The sequence below is a fragment of the Pelobates fuscus genome, chromosome 5 (assembly GCF_036172605.1).
Source record: "Pelobates fuscus isolate aPelFus1 chromosome 5, aPelFus1.pri, whole genome shotgun sequence".
NCBI classification, from domain to species: Eukaryota; Metazoa; Chordata; class Amphibia; order Anura; family Pelobatidae; genus Pelobates; species Pelobates fuscus.
The window spans coordinates 149,072,322-149,094,252 of NC_086321.1; the positions used below are offsets into that span (position 1 = coordinate 149,072,322).

Consider the following 21,931-nt stretch of genomic DNA (forward strand, 5'->3'; position numbering starts at 1 on the left):
ATAGGCTAACACTGATACATGTTAGTGCTTATAGCAAGTCTCTCTTTATATATCGGATATTGACTTTGGTTTGTATTTATAGGACTGTATTTCTAGTACCCTGATCTGGCTAGTTTTTTTTCCATTTATCTGCACTTCCATATTGTGGACCATGGCTATTTCTGACCTCGTTTTTATTTTTATTAATGTTAAGTCCAGCAACTCTAAAGCCTGGTAATAGTCAATCTAGAACCTCTATTTGTGGGATTCGACATTTCCAGTAAGTTGGGGTAAAACCCAGTGCCCCAGGCCCCTAAACCTGTTCCTGCTGACCTTAAACATGCCACTGTAATACCTATCCTGAAATAACATCTCTTGACCCGTCCTCCCCCTCTAACTATCGTCCCATATCCCTGCTCCCTTACTCATCAAAGCTTTTGGAAAGACTTGTCTTTACCCGTGTGTCTCACTTCCTTAATTCCAACTCTCTCCTTGACCCTCTTCAGTCTGGCTTCCGCCCTCTCCACTCTACTGAGACCGCTCTTATCAAAGTGACTAATGACCTAATCTCCGCTAAATCCAAAGGTCACTACTCCATATTAATTCTCCTTGACCTCTCTGCTGCCTTTGACACAGTTGATCATGCTCTCCTCCTTCAAACTCTTCAATCACTCGGTCTCTGTGACTCTGTCCTCTCTTGGTTTTCCTCCTATCTCTCCCAACGCTCATTTAGTGTCTCCTTTTCCAAGGATACCTCCTCCCCTCGCCCTGTCTCGGTTGGAGTTCCCCAAGGCTCTGTCCTTGGTCCCCTTCTATTTTCTCTTTATACTGCCTCTCTTGGAAAACGTATTGCCTCTTTTGGATTCAACTACCACCTGTACGCTGATGACACTCAGATATACCTCTCCTCACCGGACCTCTCCCCGACCGTCCTGCAACGTGTCACTGCTTGCCTCTCTTCCATCTCTGACTGGATGTCGTCACGCTTTCTCAAACTTAACCTCTCAAAAACTGAACTCCTTGTCTTTCCTCCTCCTAATACTGATCCTCCTCTCTCACTCTCCCTTCAAGTCAGTGATATCCACATAAGTCCATCCCTACAAGCGCGCTGTCTTGGCGTCATACTTGACTCTGGTCTCACCTTTGAGTCTCACATCCAGTTTGTTGCCAAGTCCTGTAGGTTCCAACTCAAAAACATAGCCCGCATCCGCCCCTTTCTTACGCAAGATGCTACCAAGGAGCTTGTCCATGCTCTAGTAATTTCCCGCATGGATTACTGTAACCCTCTCCTGATTGGTCTCCCCAAAAGCCGTACTGCCCCGCTACAGTCTGTAATGAATGCTGCAGCTAGACTGATTTTCCTATCCAGTCGGTCCTCTCACACCTCGCCCCTCTGCCAGTCCTTACATTGGCTCCCTGTATCCTATAGGAGTCAATTCAAAGTGCTAATGATACCGGAGAAACTGACGGAAGCCAAGCACAGAGAGATGGACACAGGTTTCTTCAGGAAGGAAGAGATTCTTTATTGGATCACCGATCGGGACTCAGAGGGACTAGCGTCACCAAAATACAGCAAAGTCTGAGTACTGAATACATAGAGTACATTCCTTATATAGCACTGTAGCTCCTCCCACAATTAACTACACCCACACATACCCTTAACCTATTTAATAAATAGAGTCTAAACTCATCCATCCGGTCTAACCACGTGGCTCATCTGATACAAAGGAGAGGGACGCGTAATTCCAGTTCTTACATTCCTGCACCTGGTCAGTACAGTGATGACAGTATCTTAGCTACGTGTACTACAAACACATATACATACATATGCCTTGTGGCAATCTTAGCCTGCTAAACTTGTATTTTACTGGAATTACATCACATTCCCCCCTTTGATGCCTCTGATATTTCACAATTACTTGAGGCATCACTTAACCTTGGTTTGCATATACCTCAGGTTACCATGAACCAGACCAGACTTATCTTATGATGTGAATCTTCAACATTCATCTTCTTGCATTGGTTCTCCCTGATCTAGAGCCTTATACTTATATATCGCCATTATCTGTGCAGCAGTCTTCCTCTCTGCTATACTTCCTATCAGGCTTTGCACAGACCTAACTACTAAGGGTATAAGACACGGTAGGAGTAGACACAACAGTAAAATCAGTAGGACTCCACCTACCACTGCCTTAAGCCCTCCAAACCACTCATACCAGCTACCAAACCAACTACTTGGATTGTACCCTTTCCATACCTGAGTAGGCACATGCGCTAGTTTAACCATATGGCTAGTAAGCTCAGCTATTGCTTGCCCTTCGTCATCTATTTGAAGACAGCAATTGCTCAGGTTAAACTTCCCACATACACCTCCCTCTACTGCCAAAAGGTAATCCAAGGCTAATCTATTTTGGTAGACTGCTGTCCTCATCCTGGTGTTATGCTTCGCTAGAAGATTGAGCGCTTGTGATGTCTCATTTGTGATAATCTCAACCACCGCCTGTAATCTTATAATACGGTTGAGCATATAAATAGGGGTTCTATAACCAAAGGTACCATCCTCAGCCCACGTGGCTGGCCCATAGTAATCTATAATACGCTGGGGAGGCCATTCATCATCTTCCCAGGCGCCTATCTCTATGGGTCCCCTTTTCTTCCTATGATTCACATCATACACTTTAACACCTAAAGTCTCACCTGTTTCAATCGGTAACAAGAAGAAGGATGGTTTGAGCATACCCAACACACATGCCCCTTCCCAGTCCTGTGGCAGCTCCGAATAGGCTTTCTTACCACAGATCCAGTACAAATTTGCTGGGGCTCTCCAAGTAGATGTGATGGATAGATCAAACCACACATCCTTTAAATTGGCATATCTAGCAAACGGGTTAGATGGTTCTGAGACATTTGAAGCCGACCACCAAGTTGTATTCTTTGTATCATCATCATAAGCTTTTTGCCCTAGACAAGTTAATTCTCCTACAGAAGTATTATACATCATTCCTTTCCTTGCTATGCAAACATAACCTATGATGGAGGTCTTTAATCTCCACTCAGATTTACCTCTAACACTCAAATGATAATCGGCTTGTGTAGATATTAATTGGTCAACTGCCTCAGAACCGGACATTACTTCCTTTGCTTCCCAAGGCCATTGGTCTCCCATGTTAGTACCTCCACACACATAGCAGTTGGTAACATTAAGACTACCGGCAATACTTTCAGCTAAATCGATGAACAGGTTTTTAGCATTATGGGGGATCTTATTATCTATACTCATCTCTTCGTAAAAGGAATGGTATACTTGATGAGTCTGGGAGGATACCGTATCAGTCTCTATTCCTATAAACAATAATGTCCCAGGATCTAAACCCGTCCCGTATATTTGAAACCCAAATAAATTTCCATACTTATCTAAGAACTTGTCGGGGTTATTAATGAGTATATGGACTGGGTTGCATTCCATAGACTTACAATAAGGGCTAGTCGGCAACTTAGTCACTATCATGTCTTTGTCTACTGTCTGTCCCCAAGTTGCCCACCCCACACAAGACCAATATGGGCAAAAGTTATAATCTCTATTTGGGCATCTAGGACTTACATATTTATTTTTGCTACTGGGACAAATATATTTATCGTTAGACCCATACGTCCTCTCCCATCTAAGATCCCCACATACATTCCACGGCTTTCTACCACTCGATATCGCTTTACACGCATCAAATAGCAGAACACCCGAAGAATGTACGGATTCTAACACCGTTTTATTAATTAGGGTCCCCTGAGGATCTCCATTCCTGAGAGTCAACCAGATTGTACGAGGCTGATACTCCGGACTGAAGCACTTAGGTTCTCCTACTCCTAAATGGCACACACTATAATCTATATTTAAGTATCTACATCTCGATACATCTCCTTTACACTCGTATTGTGAATGCCAAATTAGGGTTTGGGAAATATGGTTACCTGTTCTCGTAGTCTTAATGCATACCTCACAGCTAGGAGTGTCGGTACCTCTTCCTTCCTGAATATAAAAACACATATAAATAAACACAATCAAAAGCACATCTTTCGCCGTCATCCTCAGTCTTCGTCCGTGCGATGGAACCTCAGCTTCCAGGATGTGAGGGCTGCAGGGAATGGAGTTCTGCTCGTCTTCACAGGTGTCCCTTCGAGACTTTCCTGGCTTATACACTATGTGTTGGTAAGCGGACAGGCTTTATTATGGCCTTCTCACTCACACCTGTAACAATAAAATTTGTAATCCACAATAATTCCTCGTTACTCCGACTGAGTAGTGCGTTTCAACCGGATCTTGCAGGGATTCTCTGGATCTGCTGTAATTTGCCAAGAATCGACTGCTGCTGGTTTAACCCTGGAGTGATGTATCCACGGAGTTACTTCGGCTACTTTTATCGCTGTAGGGGTAGACAAAAGAACAACATAAGGACCTCTCCACTTGGGCCCTAACGGTACATTATTCCACTCTTTAATCCACACTTGGTCTCCTGGATGATAACTATGAACAGGGGGATAAATATTCACAGGTAATCTATCTTGTACCCATTTCTGTACCTCCTCCATAGTCTTACCCAACTCTACAACCTGCTGCCGGGTAATTCCTTCTCCCAACTGACTCAAGTCCCCCCTTAAGTTACCAAGTACGGGAGGTGGTCGCCCATACATGATTTCAAAAGGAGAGAGGCCCATCCTTCTGGTAGGGGTACTGCGGATTCGCAATAAAGCTATGGGTAAGAGAACGTTCCACTTAAGTTGGGTTTCCTGACACATTTTAGCCAACTGGTTCTTTATAGTTCTATTCATTCTCTCTACCTTACCAGAACTCTGGGGTCTATATGCAGTATGAAGCCTCCACTTTATACCAAGCATATGAGTCAGTTGTTGTAGGCACTGATGAACAAAAGCTGGACCATTGTCCGATCCTATAGAACAGGGTAGTCCATATCGGGGTATTATTTCTCGTAGCAGGAATCTCACAACTTCTCCTGCTTTCTCTGTACGAGTAGGACATGCTTCTACCCAGCCTGAATAGGTGCACACAATTACCAACAGGTAACGATGTCCACCCGATTTAGGCATTACTGTAAAGTCTATTTGTAGATCGGACATGGGGAGTCCCCCCATAAACTGGACTCCTGGTGGCTTTACTGGTCCTTGTCTTGCATTATTCTTAGCACACGTTACACATCTGCGTACAATGGCCTGAGTCAAGTTGGACAATCTTGGTATGTAGAAATGTTTCCTGAGAGATTCTTCAGTACTGTCTCTCCCAGAATGTGTCCCGTTGTGATAATTTTGGACAATTTCTACCGCTAGTGATGCTGGTATGACTATTCTTCCATCTTCTAGCTGATACCACTTGTTCTCCAAATACTTTCCCGGTTCAGTCTTTAACCACTCCTCTTCTTGAGCTGTATAAACTGGAGTCCATTGGGACAGTGGAGTTGGTATAAGAGCAGCTATATGCCCCACATACTCCTGTCTTCCTGATTCAGCAGCACGCTTAGCTGCACTATCTGCCATCCGATTTCCCTTGGTTACATCACCATCACCTCTCAGATGTGCTCGACAATGAATAATACCGACTTCTTTCGGCTCCCACACTGCTTCCAATAGTTGTAGGATTTCAGCTGCGTACTTGATTTCTTTGCCCTCTGAATTCAGTAGTCCTCTTTCTTTATACAAAGCTCCGTGGGCATGAGTGGTTAAAAACGCATACTTAGAGTCCGTATAGATATTTACTCTTAAACCTTCAGCCAATTGTAACGCTCGTGTTAGTGCTATTAATTCTGCCTTTTGTGCTGATGTTCCTTTCGCCAGTGGCCGAGCTTCTATCACCTTGTCTATTGTTGTCACTGCATATCCTGCATAGCGGATCCCTTCTTTCACATAACTACTGCCGTCGGTGTAATATTGAACATCGGGGTTCTGGATGGGAAAATCACGAAGATCTGGTCTACTTGAAAATACTTCATCCATTACTTCCAAACAATCATGTTGACTTTCAGTAGGTTGCGGCAAAAGGGTAGCTGGATTTAAGGTGTTTACAGTCTCTAAATGCACTCTTGGGTTTTCACACAACATTGCTTGATACTTGGTCATACGGCTATTACTAAACCAATGATTTCCTTTGTAATCCAACAACGTCTGTACTGCATGTGGGACTCGTACATAAAGTTCTTGACCCAGAGTGAGTTTATCGGCTTCAGCTACTAGCAGGGCGGCTGCAGCTACGGCTCTTAGACAAGGTGGAAGTCCGCTGGCCACTGCATCCAGTTGCTTAGACATGTAGGCAACAGGTCTTTGCCATGATCCCAAGTACTGTGTCAATACTCCCACAGCCATTCTTCTTTGCTCATGTACATATAAGTAGAATGGTCGTGTGTGATCAGGTAGACCTAATGCTGGGGCACTCATCAAAGCCTTCTTCACATCTTCAAATGCCGTTTGCTGTTCTTGGGTCCATAAGAAGGGGTCGTGCTCTGTACCTTTGATAGCTGCGTACAGAGGTTTTGCTAGTATCGCATAGCTGGGAATCCATATCCTACAGAAGCCTGCTGCCCCCAAGAATTCTCGCACTTGTCTTCTATTCTTGGGTATTGGTATTTGGCAGACAGCTTCTTTTCTCTCTGGCCCCATAATTCTTTGACCTTCAGAGATATGGAATCCTAGATACTTGACAGTTGGCAAACACAACTGAGCCTTCTTTCTAGACACCTTGTATCCTGCCTTCCAGAGAATGTGTAGTAGATCGTGCGTTGCTTGCTGACAGATTTCTTTTGTAACTGCTGCTATCAACAAGTCATCTACATATTGTAACAATACACACTCTCCTGGGATGGACTCGAAATCCAATAGATCTTGACTTAGGGCTGAACCAAATAGGGTAGGTGAATTTTTAAACCCTTGGGGCAGTCTTGTCCAAGTCATTTGGCGTTTTGAGCCCGTTACAGCGTTCTCCCATTGGAAAGCGAAAATACATTGGCTTTCTGCGGCAATTCGGAGGCAAAAGAAGGCATCTTTGAGATCTAAGACTGTGAAGTAAGTAGCCCCGCCCGGAATTAAAGCAAGCAGGTTATATGGATTGGGTACAACTGGATGTATGCTAACAACCGCATCATTGACTGCTCTTAAGTCCTGTACAGGTCGATACTCATCTGTACCGGGCTTTTGAACAGGCAGCAATGGGGTGTTCCAGGGGGAAGTACAGAATTTTAGGATACCATACCGTATGAACTTATCCAGATAGGATTGGATGTTCTTCTTAGCCTTCTGCGGAATGTGATATTGTCTTAGGCTCACTGGATAAACCCCATGTTTCAGTTCAATTTTTATTGGTGGAATATTGCGGGCCAGTCCTGGTGGGTTGTTCTCTGCCCAAACTCCTGGTATGTTAAACAATGTCTCATCACTCCTAGGGTTTTGGCTAGTCAACACTGTATAAAGTCGCCACTCTTCTTCCTTTGGTACGGATAAAGTCATAATACCTGAAGGTCCATTAAACTTTAAGGATGTTGTTCCATTTGGTAGGAACGTAATCTGCGCTTGTAATTTTGATAGCATATCACGTCCCAGCAATTGGACTGGACATTCAGGCATATAAAGGAATTGGTGTTTTACTACGTGGCCTCCCAATGTACAGAGTCGACTTTTAAGAACCGGTTTTTCAGCACTTCTTCCAGTTGCTCCTATCACAGTAATAGTCCTTCCAGATGGAGGAGCAACTAGATTAGTCACCACTGAATGTTCAGCACCAGTGTCGATCATGAACGCACTCCTTTTCCCCCCTATTGATACATCGACCATAGGCTCCGCTCGACCAAGGGGGATGGAGCCCGGTCGGTATCAATAGTCCTCCATGACAGTGTCAGCCAATCCTACAAAGTCCCTACCTTCTCTATCGCGGGACCTTTGCGCTGCTGGAATATACCTGTCTTCCCTAACACTTCCTCTGTTCCCATTACTCCCTCTATAACCATTACTCCCTCCGGGGCCTCCTCTACCTCTCGCTCTACCTCTAAAGTTTCCGTAGCCTGCCCTGGGTTGGTCTCTCTCGTACTGCTCTCTTTGCGGACATTCGTTCCTCCAATGCCCTTCTTCCTTGCAATACGCGCATTGATCCCTACTCAAAGGCTCCCTACTCCATCTATTATTGCCTCTATCTGGGCCCCGTTTATCTACGCCTGCGATCGCTACCGCTAGCATATCAGCCTTTTTACGCATCTTGCGCTCCTCCTCTTTCTTGCTTTCTGTTTCCCTATTCATATAGACCTTATTAGCTACCTCCATTAGTTGGGAGATTGACATACCTGCAAACCCTTCTAACTTTTGTAGCTTGCGCTTAATATCTCCGTAAGCTTGGCTGACAAAGGCGGAGTTAACCATTCGGGAATTGTCTGCGTCTTCCGGATTAAAGGGGGTGTACAAGCGGTACGCCTCCAATAATCGGTCATAAAAGACACTGGGCGCTTCATCGCTTTTCTGGATCACCTCAACTGTCTTCGACATGTTAATGGCTTTCTTTCCTCCGGCTTTCATGCCAGCAATTATAGCGTCTCTATAGGCTCTGAGTTGAACCATATCAGCACCATTTACGTTCCAATCGGGATCGGTGTTGGGATAGTGTGTCGCGGCCCATGCTGCTGGATTGGCTTGGTTCAAAGCACGGGCTCTATCTTCTAATGCTTTAATGGCTGCTTGATTTATTCTTGTCCTTTCCTCATTGTTAAATAAAGTCATTAGTAACTGCTGGCAATCAGCCCATGTCGGATTATGCGTCTGTACTATTGAGGTGAACAGATCAGTCATGGCTTGTGGTTTCTCAGTATACGAGGAATTATGGGTCTTCCAGTTTAAAAGGTCGGTAGTGGTGAAAGGGACATATACGAAGACAGGGTCAGCGTGTGCCATTTGACCTGCGGCATCGATATAAGCTGACCCGGGATTTAAGCGAAGAGGCATCTGATAGTGCTTTAATTGTTGGGCACCAGTCAACTGTCGGGTTTGGATGGGGCTACGTAGAGAGGCGTCAGTCATGGGTTCCGGTCGGGGAGAGATAGGGTATGGGGATGTGGGAGGTCGGTTTTGGGAAAAGGTCGTAAATAAAACACTTCGAGCCGAGCTAGATGAAGCTTGACCGGAAGTCTGAAGTGGCGCCAAATCAGGATATTCGTTTCTAATGGGGGTGGATTCTGGTTCCGGAAGGGGAGATTTAGTACGAGGGGGGGTGGATCCTGTACTGGAGGAGGAAGCGGAAGTGGATGAGGGTAATGAGGGGAGGGGTGCAGGACTTCCTGCGTTTGCGTCACTTCTTCTTAACGGAAAGTAAGGGGGCGGCAAAGGGATCTCGGACTCAGGGGGCGTGTCCAAAATGGGCCTAACACCAGTCCTAGTGGACGAGCAAGTCCTAGCTACCATGAGGCGACACTGCTCCTCGTGGCATGTCTGGAGCCATTTTGGCGAGTCATTTACGGCCTGTCTCCAACAGTCAATATAAGGAAACTGGCCGTAAAGTTCAGGCCTACCCGATACAGCCACGTGTAAGCGCTGTACCAGAGTTGGATCCAAACTGCCACGTGGCGGCCATGCCGCAACCAAAGTAGGCCACTCCCTAGTACACAAAGTGACCAAACGTACAGGAGACATCTTTACCCCAAAATCACAAACTTTGAATCCCTTTTTAAAATTCTTAACCATACATCCTAAGGGATCCGGAATCGTTGACTGCGACGCACCCATATTTAACAGTGGAACGTCGTCGACAACGATTACTATACACGCGTACTATTCAACAGTCACACCCGTTTCCTCTGGCAACAGCACCACGTGGTACGGTTATCAAGTGAAACGTACACAATAACAATAAACACTCAGGGAATTCCCGTACACACACAGCTGTTACACCAGTCACTATATAATCAATATTATGCCCTTTGGCGTAACTATACAGTCACCCACGCTATAATTCTCTATATACGAATTACCCGTCTATAACACACCCCAGTAACATCGTCTTTTACAAATAGCGGTTACAGTACGGTTAGCATAGGTCAAAGCACAAGTTAAGGTCACAATACAATTATTAGTGGTTATGGTGTTAAACATGCAATGGACGACAATGATTAGTACTTATTATATAATGTCAGTAAATATACAGGGTTATGGTACCGTGCACTATAATACAGCAACACACTATTAACACTCTCGCTAGACGGCTGAGCTCGCGCTATCTAACAAGATATACACTTTACTAAAACAATCGTTAACACATTTACAATTCCCAACTAAACTATTGGCCAGTACCTTGAATGGACTACCTAAAACTATATACACCCGTTTTGGTTAGCCACACTGCCCAATCACCACATATATAGCGAGCTAGAGAACCGAATTTACACAGGCGCCTCTTAGTCGCACTATCAAAAGTCTAGTGGGTTCCAAATTTACACGCCTTCCCACTTAGCCCAGATAGGATGAGAACTAGCGAACCGAATTTACACAGGCGCCGCTTAGTCTCCCGGTCCCTCCGACCTAGCGAACGTAATATACACCCTAGAACGCTAGTCTAGACAAGACACCGGTGTCCGGCTAGGGCTATTTACACCAGGACCCCGCCTGACTAACCAAATCAAACGGTCTGACTAAAGAGCGTTCGATCGAGCGGTGCGCCTTCGCTCCTTCCCTCCGACAGAGGGGGCAGATACAGATTCAAAAACCCCTTTGGGCCTACCGCACAATCGGTATACCCCTAGCGGGTCCTGCCGTCTAAAACAGCAGTTATCTTACCTCCTCGTTCCTGAACCTGAGTTCACACTCATCGACGGGGACACCCCAGCACTTCTCACGTAGAGGCCGATGATCTCCTGGACAACAGACCAGTGGCGCCGAGACGAAGGGAGGTCCACGCAGAAGTTCAGGGGTGCAGCCGTAGAGAACGTGGGCAAAGATAGACCGTCTCACGCCTCTGCCTCTCAGCTACCGTTGAACGATGAGCTTCCCGGCCAATGCACCAAATGATACCGGAGAAACTGACGGAAGCCAAGCACAGAGAGATGGACACAGGTTTCTTCAGGAAGGAAGAGATTCTTTATTGGATCACCGATCGGGACTCAGAGGGACTAGCGTCACCAAAATACAGCAAAGTCTGAGTACTGAATACATAGAGTACATTCCTTATATAGCACTGTAGCTCCTCCCACAATTAACTACACCCACACATACCCTTAACCTATTTAATAAATAGAGTCTAAACTCATCCATCCGGTCTAACCACGTGGCTCATCTGATACAAAGGAGAGGGACGCGTAATTCCAGTTCTTACATTCCTGCACCTGGTCAGTACAGTGATGACAGTATCTTAGCTACGTGTACTACAAACACATATACATACATATGCCTTGTGGCAATCTTAGCCTGCTAAACTTGTATTTTACTGGAATTACATCACATTAACCCATACATTTAAAGCACTGAACAATTCCAACCCCTCTTATATCTCTTCACTGATCCAGAGGTATGCCCCTCCTCGTACCCTCCGCTCTGCCCGCGACCACCTCCTGACCGCTGCTCGCACCCGTACGGCCAACTCACGCTTGCAGGACTTCTCACGGGCGGCTCCTCTCCTATGGAATAACTTGCCTACTGCCATCAGACTCTCCCCTAGTCTTCAATCATTTAAGAAGGGCCTTAAAACCCATCTCTTCAGGAAAGCGTATGGCCTCCCAGAGTAATCTCTCCCTTACATACCTGTCGCTTGCTCTCCTATGGGATAGTGCTTTGCTCTCTCCTCCAGCTCTGCTTCACTCCTACTTGATATTTCCTATCCTAATGTTTCTAATACCCCACCTCCTATAGACTGTAAGCTCATTTGAGCAGGGTCCTCTTCAACCTATCATTCCTGTAAGTTTTCTTGTAATTGTCTTATTTATTGTTACATCCCCCCCTCTCAAAATATTGTAAAGCGCTACGGAATCTGTTGGCGCTATATAAATGGCAATAATAATAATAATAATAATAATAATAACTGTAATTATTGCAGTTTTTGATAAACTGCAAAAATGACCTTGCTGGATGAACTCCACCTCTAGTGTCTGTCTACCAGAAGTCATAAACAACTTTGTTTTCCTAGCACTATAGTTTCCTTTTAACATCTGATTGAAAATTAAACCACTGTTTTCATGCAGGCTGTGTCAGTCACAGTCAGGGTAAGTGTGACAAAGCAAAGTGGACAAAACCAAAGTTATTTAACATCTCAATGGCAGAGAATTGAGCAGTGAGACTTCAGGGGCATGATCTTTACACAACTGCTTCATTAATCTAAAGTTTTTTTTGAAGCCTATAGTGTCCCACTATAAAAGCTCTGTTTGCCAAGGTAGTAGATGGGTGCACTTGAGTCTGGAAGGAAGGACACCACAACACAAATTTGATTGTAAATTACAAATAGATCAGTACAACAGTTGCAAAAAAAACCACTTTTACACCATCAAAAAGAACAAAGAATATGACAAGGTGAGGGAATGCATATTTTGTTCTGCACCAAGTGAAGTTTATTCACATCATTACATCTTCTGTTTCAAAGACTTAACTGGTAAGTCCACTGAACACATGCTGTACATGCACTCTCTATAGATCATCAGCTATTTTGTATTAAGTAATGGCTGAATGGCCTAATTGTGTAGATGCCAAGATAAAACTATTCAGAAAAAAAGGTTTTAATTTGCAAATATCCTAAAGAGAATTTTAATTTTAGGAGGAGGAGTTCCAAATTGAAGGAAAAACAAAATAAAACCAACACACATACAGAAGAGTTATCTTAATGAATTCCTCATATAGCGTTATAACACTAGAGAGTTTTGAATTTTGTCAATGGAAGTCTGCATAAGCAATTGCAGGTTTTGTAGTCTCACGAAACATCCATTTGAAAACTAGCCTTTTTACAGTGTCAGACAATCATTATCCTATTACCGTATATACTCGAGTATAAGCCGAGTTTTTCAGCACATTTTTTGTGCTGAAAAACCCCAACTCGGCTTATACTCGAGTCAGTGTCTGTATTATGGCAATTTATATTGCCATAATACAGACTGGGGCTGTGGGGGCTGCAGAGCGTTTACTGACCTCTCCTCCTCCGCGCCGGTCCGTTCAGCACCTCGGTCAGCTCCCAGTGTAAGTCTCGCGAGAGCCGCGGGGTCATAGTGCGGCCGCGAGACTTCCAGTGTGAGCTGACAGAGGGAGCTGCACGGACCGGCGTGGAAGAGGAGGGAGCTGACAGGAGCGGTAAGTAAACTCTCTGCGAGCCCCCTCCCACCCCACTGAACTGCCAATGCCACTGGACCACCAGGGAAGGAGAGCCCCCCTCCCTGCCATGTATCAAGCAGGGAGGGGGGGACGAACAAAAATTAAATAAAATAAAAAATAATCATAATAAAAAATTATTAAAATAATAAAAAAAAAAAAAATTGACCACCCCCCACCAAGACTCAGCTATATACACACACTGTAAATAAATATTCAATTAATATAATTTTTTTAGGATCCAATTTTATTTAGAAATTTACCAGTAGCTACTGCATTTCCCACCCTAGTCTTATACTAGAGTCAATTCGTTTTCCCAGTTTTGGGGGGAAAATTAGGGGCCTCGGCTTATATTCGGGTCGGCTTATACGGTAGTTTTAGCATCTCTCTAACAGACAGATCATGAGCACTGTATAGCCCAGAAGGATCATAGTGTCTCAATGCAGTTCTAATTATCTCATCTCACAACAAAACTTACACGCACCAAAGGACTACTGGACTCCATTTAGTAATTCTGATATAAAGGTAGTTTTTTAAACAAATATTCTTTTCAGATAACCTGCACATTTAAGAATATACCAAATTCTTGGGGGGCGGGGCCTGACCGCCGATCGGATCAGACGCACCTCGTCTGAGCTCCCGCACCAGAACCGGAATATCGGTGCTAACAGCGATCCGAAACCAGCCACAGCCCTAACTCACGCACTCAAACACTCACCAGCTGACGGTGAACACGGGGATACCCCTCAAGTGCCCGCTCGGTACCAAAGTAACCCGATTGAGGTCTGCGGCCTGGGAAGGCTTGAGCTGGAGTGAGACGGCCGCTCCCCCAGTTCTCTGATCGGCGCTCTGCTGCCCCTCTCCCCCCCCTCTGGACCGGTGGGGGTGATCCCGGTTCCCATCCTGCTGACCTCCCTGATCCTCCAAAGAGCTGAGGCAGGGTCGCAAACCCCAGCGAGGAAACCGGGGGTGCAATTAAAATGGCGGCTGCCACGAGTACTCCAGTGCCGGAAAGAGAGGCAAGCACTATACACCAACGCTTAGATGCTCTCTTCAATGCGTTCTGGAGAAAGCTGGAGAGCAGACGGATCATGCAACAAGCACCACTACCTACCAAGCCAAATCAATCGCCTCATACACTGCCTCACCGCTCCAGTGACAAAACCACTGCATCCAAGATACAGAGGGACAGAAAATGGAGGACCACAAAACCTGGCTCCCAGCACACACGGGCCACGCACCGGAAAACAACCAAGCTTCCCAGCATGCGAAAGACAGCACATACAGCCACAACCAGCCTGCCACAAACAGACAGGGCTGCAGCACGGCACCTGCCTCACAAGGCTAGCCGGCCTCTGAAGCCACACAGAAGAAGCTGCCGCTCCTCCATAGCCGGGCTTCCACAGCGACTCCTGAATGCAGACCGTCACTTGGGAAAGCAGCAAGGCTCCACCACGAGACTCTCAGGGCTGGGAAGTGCAGAGCCCCCGCATGGCATTGGATGACCTCGAGGCTGAGTATAGGTACCATGGTACCCCAGCAATGCACCCCCGGTGCCCACACCCTGAGCCCAGACCGACCCCAGTTTAACCCAATGCGCTACCATGCTCCAACCCTCAAATAGCCATAACGAGACTCCAAGCCTGATTTACCTTGGGGGCCCCCAGGGAAATATACTCATCTACCACAGTGCTATAGTCCACAAGCTAGTCATGAAAGACAATCAAACACTGGCACTGTTTTCATATTCACGCGTATGCCTCATGCTATATTATAAAAATGTGCATTGTTTTTTTCTATACTATCCTGCCTATTACATAAAAATGTGAAGCTAACTAGAGAATATATTCAGCAAATTTTCTCCCAAGCGTGTCCTGATTGTGCAGCCATGTGCATCTAACATTTTACTTTCTTTTATTGTATACTGTAGTTGCAAGCGAGGCTTTAGATATCAACTTGTCTACCCGACAATCTCCCTCCTGCTGTCCATAGAAATGTGTAACACGCTTACTGTATCTAACTGCATAGTCTAAGCTATCATATCACACTTATTACTTATACCTAGTGCCGGCAGTACCCTCCCCAGCTATCCAACCTAGCTGCCTTATAAAGAACTGCTTACACTACACCAGAAGATCGGTTTGCCAGTAAAGCTAAGTTGCTCATTGTATAACCTGTTTTGTGCCAGCAATTACTTTTACTTATGTGACTTATAGATCTTTATATGTCTGACATTAGCAGCGACAAAAATGTCACCCCAAGCGAGCTATACTACCTTAGTTGAAACCAAAATGTTTACAGCGTGTTTTTGTTCTAATTAGAAATGTACGAACTCTCATCCTCTCACTGCATAGGCAAAAAGTGAGATTTCACACTAATAACCCAATGGTTAGAATGCTCGTGTATGTACGTTCTCTGCACGAGCTATGTTTTTCCTCTTTTGTCCCTCTCCTACCTATTTCTGCATGGCGCGTGCATTATGCTAACATCTTGAAACTAAACGTCAACCTAAACGATCGTAATCCTATAATAACTAAAAAATGTGCCTGTATAACGTATGCCATGACTTGTAATACTCATGTTTACCTATTTTACTGGATGCCGCTGTTGTGGCGCATACCGGCTACCTGTTTATTCTGTGCACACCCAAAATAAAGAATTAAAAAAAAAAAAAAAAAAAAAAAAAAGAATATACCAAATTCTTAAATACAAAACAAATAAAAATAATTTCAGGACTATCTGATAAGTGTGGGAATTGGAGAGCATTTATGCCAGAAGTAAAATTGGGCTTTAAAATCCAAAAACAATTACATGGCTAGGGAGGATCAGTGTACTCAAAATGAATATACTCCCACGTCTCTTATACCTCTTGCAAACCCTACCAATACACATCCCCAAATCCTTCCTCGCACAAACCCGTAGGACAATGGCAGACTACGTGTGGCACCGTAGAAGAGCGAGACTGAACTTCGCCACCCTCACCAAACCTAAGCTAAATGGGGGTCTGGGACTGCCGGACCTGGCAAAATATCGGCAGGCTGTCCACCTCCAACGGCTGATAGAATGGACACAACCCGAAAGACAAGCTTTGGATCCCGATAGAGGCGAGCTTCTCGCAGACGCCTCTCTCTCTCTCCTCCCGTGGCTACCAAAAGCCATGATAGGCGAACTGCCAAAGCAACACCCAACTCTGAATGCCACAATGATCATCTGGAGGAGACTGGCACTACATAAGGACATGGCCCCGGAGCCCTCACCCCTATGCCCCATATCACACAACCCACGATTCCCTCCGGCGGCGTACCCCCGCTACGCCATGGCACTGGGACTACCGTCCCCCTGCAGGCTGAAGCACGTGTACAAACAGGGCACGATCACACCCCTGGGAGACCTGGTCCCGAACACTCTGCACGCCTGGCTACTCCGCTTCAAATACCATCAACTGACGAGGTTCCTGAAGACCATGACTGGGCTGGACTCAGCAGCTCGAGCGCTCTCTACCTTCGAGACTGTGTGAACGAACCCCCCAACCCCACTGAAAGCAATTTTGTTTCTCTACCGCTTGCAAATTACGCCTCACACCGATGCGCCCCTCCCCTACTTCACTAGATACTAGGAAAGGGACCTAGAACACACATTATCTGCAGAGCAATGGACCACAGTGTTTACACTCATACACAAAGCCTTAATAGCCACCAAATTCCAGGAAACTGGGTATAAAATGCTCTCGCACTGGTACAGGACACCTGAGAAACTATCCGTAATGACAGCCACCTGCGAACCAGAATTGCTGGAGGTGCAGGAGGGAACTGGGATCCCTCTTCCACATCTGGTGGACATGCCCACTCATCAAACCCTTCTGGGAGGCGATCCACGCGTTTTAGTGACCATAACAGATGCGAACCTACAACTCACACCTGAAATCTACCTGCTCCAACTAACCTCAATCCCCATAACCAGATTCAAAAGATCAGTGATACCGCATCTTCTAAACACGGCACGTAGTCTTATTCCGGCACACTGGAAAAAACCCACGGCCCCAACGCTGAGAGAATGGCTGACCAGAGTGGAAGACATTAGACGCATTGAGGAGCTAATCCTCTCGGCGGCGGGGCGCATACAGCGCTATCATGACACATGGTACCACTGTCTCGCCTCCCCCGCTGCGAACGGAGAAAAACACACAACCCTCAGGAGCAGTTGGGGGGCTCCTGCCCCTGGAGGGACCAAACAATGACAACGAAGCGCTGATGGAGGGATCATCGGACCAGATGGCCCAGGACGAACACGCAGACGCCGGGCCCGGGGGGAGCTGGGATGCGGACCTGCGCACGAGCCCCCACCTCATCTCTCACACCCCACCCCGCCTACCCCAAGTCTCTGCCATCCCCCACCTGCACTACTCCCCCCCGCACCCACTCCCTGATAATCCCGATCGCACATAACCCTCTGCTAGTGCAACACCACCAAGAAAGGAAGACACCTAGACCAACCAACCAACACATACAACCCCCTCCCCCGACACCACCAAGAAAGGAAGCCACCTAGACCAACCAACCAACACATACAACCCCCTCCCCCACCACAAGTCGCAACCCCAACTATCCCCATGGGACCCGACCGATCCCCCGCCACACACCATAGACGACTTACGAACCGAGGACTTCTGAACCCACCCCCTCACGCGCCAGACGAACACAGCTGTAGCAATATCCCAACCCACATCTCCCTGCTGCCCCCACCCCCCCTCCGCCTCCGCCTCCTTTAAGGATTAGACCTTGAGTTTCAGATTCGGAACCCCAGGACGATAAATACCCCACTAAATACAGGCATCGCTCATCGCAGCATGCTCCTACCACAAACAGTAACCACAGTTAATTGAGAGGCCTGCTTTACATGTACTGTATACATACTGTGTCGTAGCATACTGTGATAAGCCTAAAATGTCACATACATGTATGTACTGTCACATACATGTTTATACCTACTGTTCAAAGTATGATATGCTTTTATTTCTAGTTTCTTACAATGGACACACTACGCCTGAGTAACCTATTGAAAAATGTGCAGGTCTAAACTATGCCATACTGATACCCTTGTTGAAACACTGATACTTCTATGCACTTATGGCTTTGAATGCATAATTGTTAATCCTTTGCACAAACAAAATAAAGAATAAAAAAAAAATAAAAAAAATCCAAAAACAAAAAACAGACACTGACTGATTGGTACAGAAATCTTTATATTTCATTTGTAGATGTAGCAACAGAAGGGAAGAACTATTAGTTTTTGCATAGGACAATCAGAGAGGAATAATTATGATTATACAATATTATTTAGGGCTCAACATCAAATTACAGCCTTATAGAAATCAATGTATGGAATGTGGGCAAGATATATAAGCAGAGTATCCTAGTATATCCTAACTGCATTCTCTGCTATTTTAGAGTGCTCATCTCAACCCATTGTTTTCCCCACAGAGTCCATATGCAAGATGCCATGGTCGAATAAGAATTTATTAACATGTTAAACTGGATTAAATAAAATAAAGAAGCACTCCAAGCGCCGTAACCACTACAGCTTACTGTAGAGGTTATATATATATATATAATAAAAAAAAAAAAAATTAAAACAAAGGAGTGCCCTGAAGGAGTAATTTGTCAAACCATTTAAGAAAGGTTTGATGGCTTGCATTGTTCTCCAGTGCCGCATCCATCTTTATCCTGCAGAAGAAGTCATATGTCTCCACTTGCTTGGTCAATCCAGGACCACTCATTGGCTGAGAGCACTCAGCTGACACTAAAACATGAGCATGGCCCTGTTTAGCTTAGTGGAGCTTTTGGGAGTCAGTTTTGTAACAACTTGACTTACTGCATCTGGAAGACAGAGCTGGAAGCTATTGTACAGAGCACGACCATGTGCAGTGCAGTGGCTGCGAGTGTCAGCTGAATGCGCTCAGCCAACAAGCCAGGTCTTGGTACCATACTTCGTACCACAACTACTACAAGCCACTTAATTTAAATTGTATTATCAATGGGGAGTGCTAGGACAAGGCCAGATTTATGTGAAGTCATTCCTAAACTGTTTGAAATTAAACCGGGGACGTCTTTAGGACACTCTCAAAGTAACAATCAATTGGGATACAGTGGTAACGTAGCTTAGAGTTATTGCACAGCACCACCAATTCAATCCCTCAATTCTTGTTGGCAATTTCCAACATGCCTTCTTCTGCCCAACAAATGTGCAGCAATGGTATGGTTCCGTATTAAATTTCTAACCTGTTGAGTGGGTTTATTTGTTCCCCATCATACAACAAGGACTTTTGTGACAAAACAGTTATTGAAATGTTTGTAGTGTGTGTGTGTTTGTGAGTGATAGAGATAGATATATCAACCGATATCGATAAACTGTGAACTTTCAGGCCGATAGCTTACCATTATTCTGTACATTTACCATTCTGAGGAAAAAAAAAAAAAAATCAATGCCAGTCAATTTTTTTTTTTTTTATATGTTTTCAAGAATATTTGTGTGTGTGTGTGTGTTTGTGTGTGTGTGTAATGGATGCAGTGAGATTATTGTATCAGTAAATGCAGTGTGTGGTGGATGCAGTGTGTTTGAGTGCAAATATGTGCGGTAGGAACTCTTCACCCCCCCCCCCATAATGTTCCTCTCCCTTATCTTTTAGTGCCCCCACCCCAGTGTTCCTTTTCCCTTCCATGTACCTTAGTGCCAACCCTTAATGTTCCTCTCTCTCCCCCCAAACCATAGTGTTTTCTTTTCCCCTAGTGTTCTTTCCTGCCCGTTCTTTCCTGCCCCCCCGCCCCCTAGTGTTCTTTCCTGCCCCCCCGCCCCCTAGTGTTCTTTCCTGCCCCCCCCGCCCCCTAGTGTTCTTTCCTGCCCCCCCCGCCCCCTAGTGTTCTTTCCTGCCCCCCCCCGCCCCCTAGTGTTCTTTCCTGCCCCCCCCCGCCCCCTAGTGTTCTTTCCTGCCCCCCCCCCGCCCCCTAGTGTTCTTTCCTGCCCCCCCCGCCCCCTAGTGTTCTTTCCTGCCCCCCCCGCCCCCTAGTGTTCTTTCCTGCCCCCCCCGCCCCCTAGTGTTCTTTCCTGCCCCCCCCGCCCCCTAGTGTTCTTTCCTGCCCCCCCCGCCCCCTAGTGTTCTTTCCTGCCCCCCCCGCCCCCTAGTGTTCTTTCCTGCCCCCCCCGCCCCCTAGTGTTCTTTCCTGCCCCCCCCGCCCCCTAGTGTTCTTTCCTGCCCCCCCCGCCCCCTAGTGTTCTTTCCTGCCCCCCCCGCCCCCTAGTGTTCTTTCCTGCCCCCCCCGCCCCCTAGTGTTCTTTCCTGCCCCCCCCGCCCCCTAGTGTTCTTTCCTGCCCCCCCCGCCCCCTAGTGTTCTTTCCTGCCCCCCCCGCCCCCTAGTGTTCTTTCCTGCCCCCCCCGCCCCCTAGTGTTCTTTCCTGCCCCCCCCGCCCCCTAGTGTTCTTTCCTGCCCCCTAGTGTTCTTTCCTGCCCCCCCCACCCCTAGTGTTCTTTCCTGCCCCCCCCACCCCTAGTGTTCTTTCCTGCCCCCCCCACCCCCACCCCTAGTGTTCTTTCCTGCCCCCTCTCTCCCCTGTCCAATAGTCTTCTTTCCTGCCCCCTCTCCCCTGGCATTTTTTCCTCCCCCTCCCATCTCCCAAAGTGTAACTTCCCCCTGTCTTGTCTCCACGGTACAGGATATTCAGTCTCCTGTACCCGGCCGGACTGAAGGGAAGTGCTCTCTCAGTGAGCACTTCCTTTCAGTCTGGCCGGGTACAGGAAACAAGTTCGGACTGCTCGGCCACGCTACACAGAGCGCCCATCAGGAGGGAGCACTGTGCGCCTTATGGACACACCGGCCCACCTCATAACTTCAGAGAGTCTGGGCACGAACTAGATCAACACGGTTGTGGACCATTATGTTATGCAGACTTGGTTGGATAGCTCACTAATGTGCTAGGATAAGAACGCAGGTCAACTAGACGCCTATGTGGAGTAATGAGGAATTCTAATATTTGTTACTGAATGGATACCCAATTGTTATGTATTTTTAATATAATGAGCATTAATGAATCGGGCAAAAAGGAGAAACTTGCCTTGGATATCAATTCATCATGGTTAGCTAAGTGTGCTCTACAGTGTATACAGCTGTAAGTTCTGTGACAGTTCGGCAGATAAGCCTGGAAAGTTTTTGATTTGGTCATTTTCACCATGTCTGCCTGTGGTTCCTCACTCAGCTCCGGGCTGGCACTGGAAGAATTACAACTCTGTTGCACTCGCTGACAAAAGAAACACTGGAAAATGCAAGCAAAAGCCGTTGTTGGTTTAGGGAGTGTGTGGCACTTTCCACACAGACACCAGGGGAGAAAGTCAACCTAGAAAAACAAGAGACAGATTGTTACCATCAAATAAAAGAAACTTCATCTATGCAACTATTTAGAACCTGAAATTAACAGTAAGACACTTTAAGTGATGAATTACCATGTTGGATTTTTAACATACATTTATTTTTAGACTTAACATTCAATACTAACATGGATAGAAATATATTTACAATATAATGAACTATTAATTATACAGATCTCCAGAAGCATTAGCCAGTATAAGTAGGGAGTTATAAAACCCTAA

At 46.1% G+C, this 21,931-nt stretch overlaps 1 protein-coding gene across 3 annotated transcripts in view; it reads right to left on the reverse strand.

Moving 5' to 3' along the window:
* YPEL1 (yippee like 1) overlaps positions 1-21,931 on the reverse strand; it is a 42,547-nt gene that overhangs the window by 14,260 nt on the left and 6,356 nt on the right. For all 3 annotated transcript variants that reach the window (XM_063454466.1, XM_063454465.1, XM_063454464.1), the window contains exon 2: positions 21,400-21,678. In XM_063454466.1, coding sequence (XP_063310536.1) covers positions 21,400-21,516 — 117 coding nt within the window. In that variant the 5' untranslated portion in view covers positions 21,517-21,678. The remainder of the gene's footprint in view (positions 1-21,399; positions 21,679-21,931) is intronic.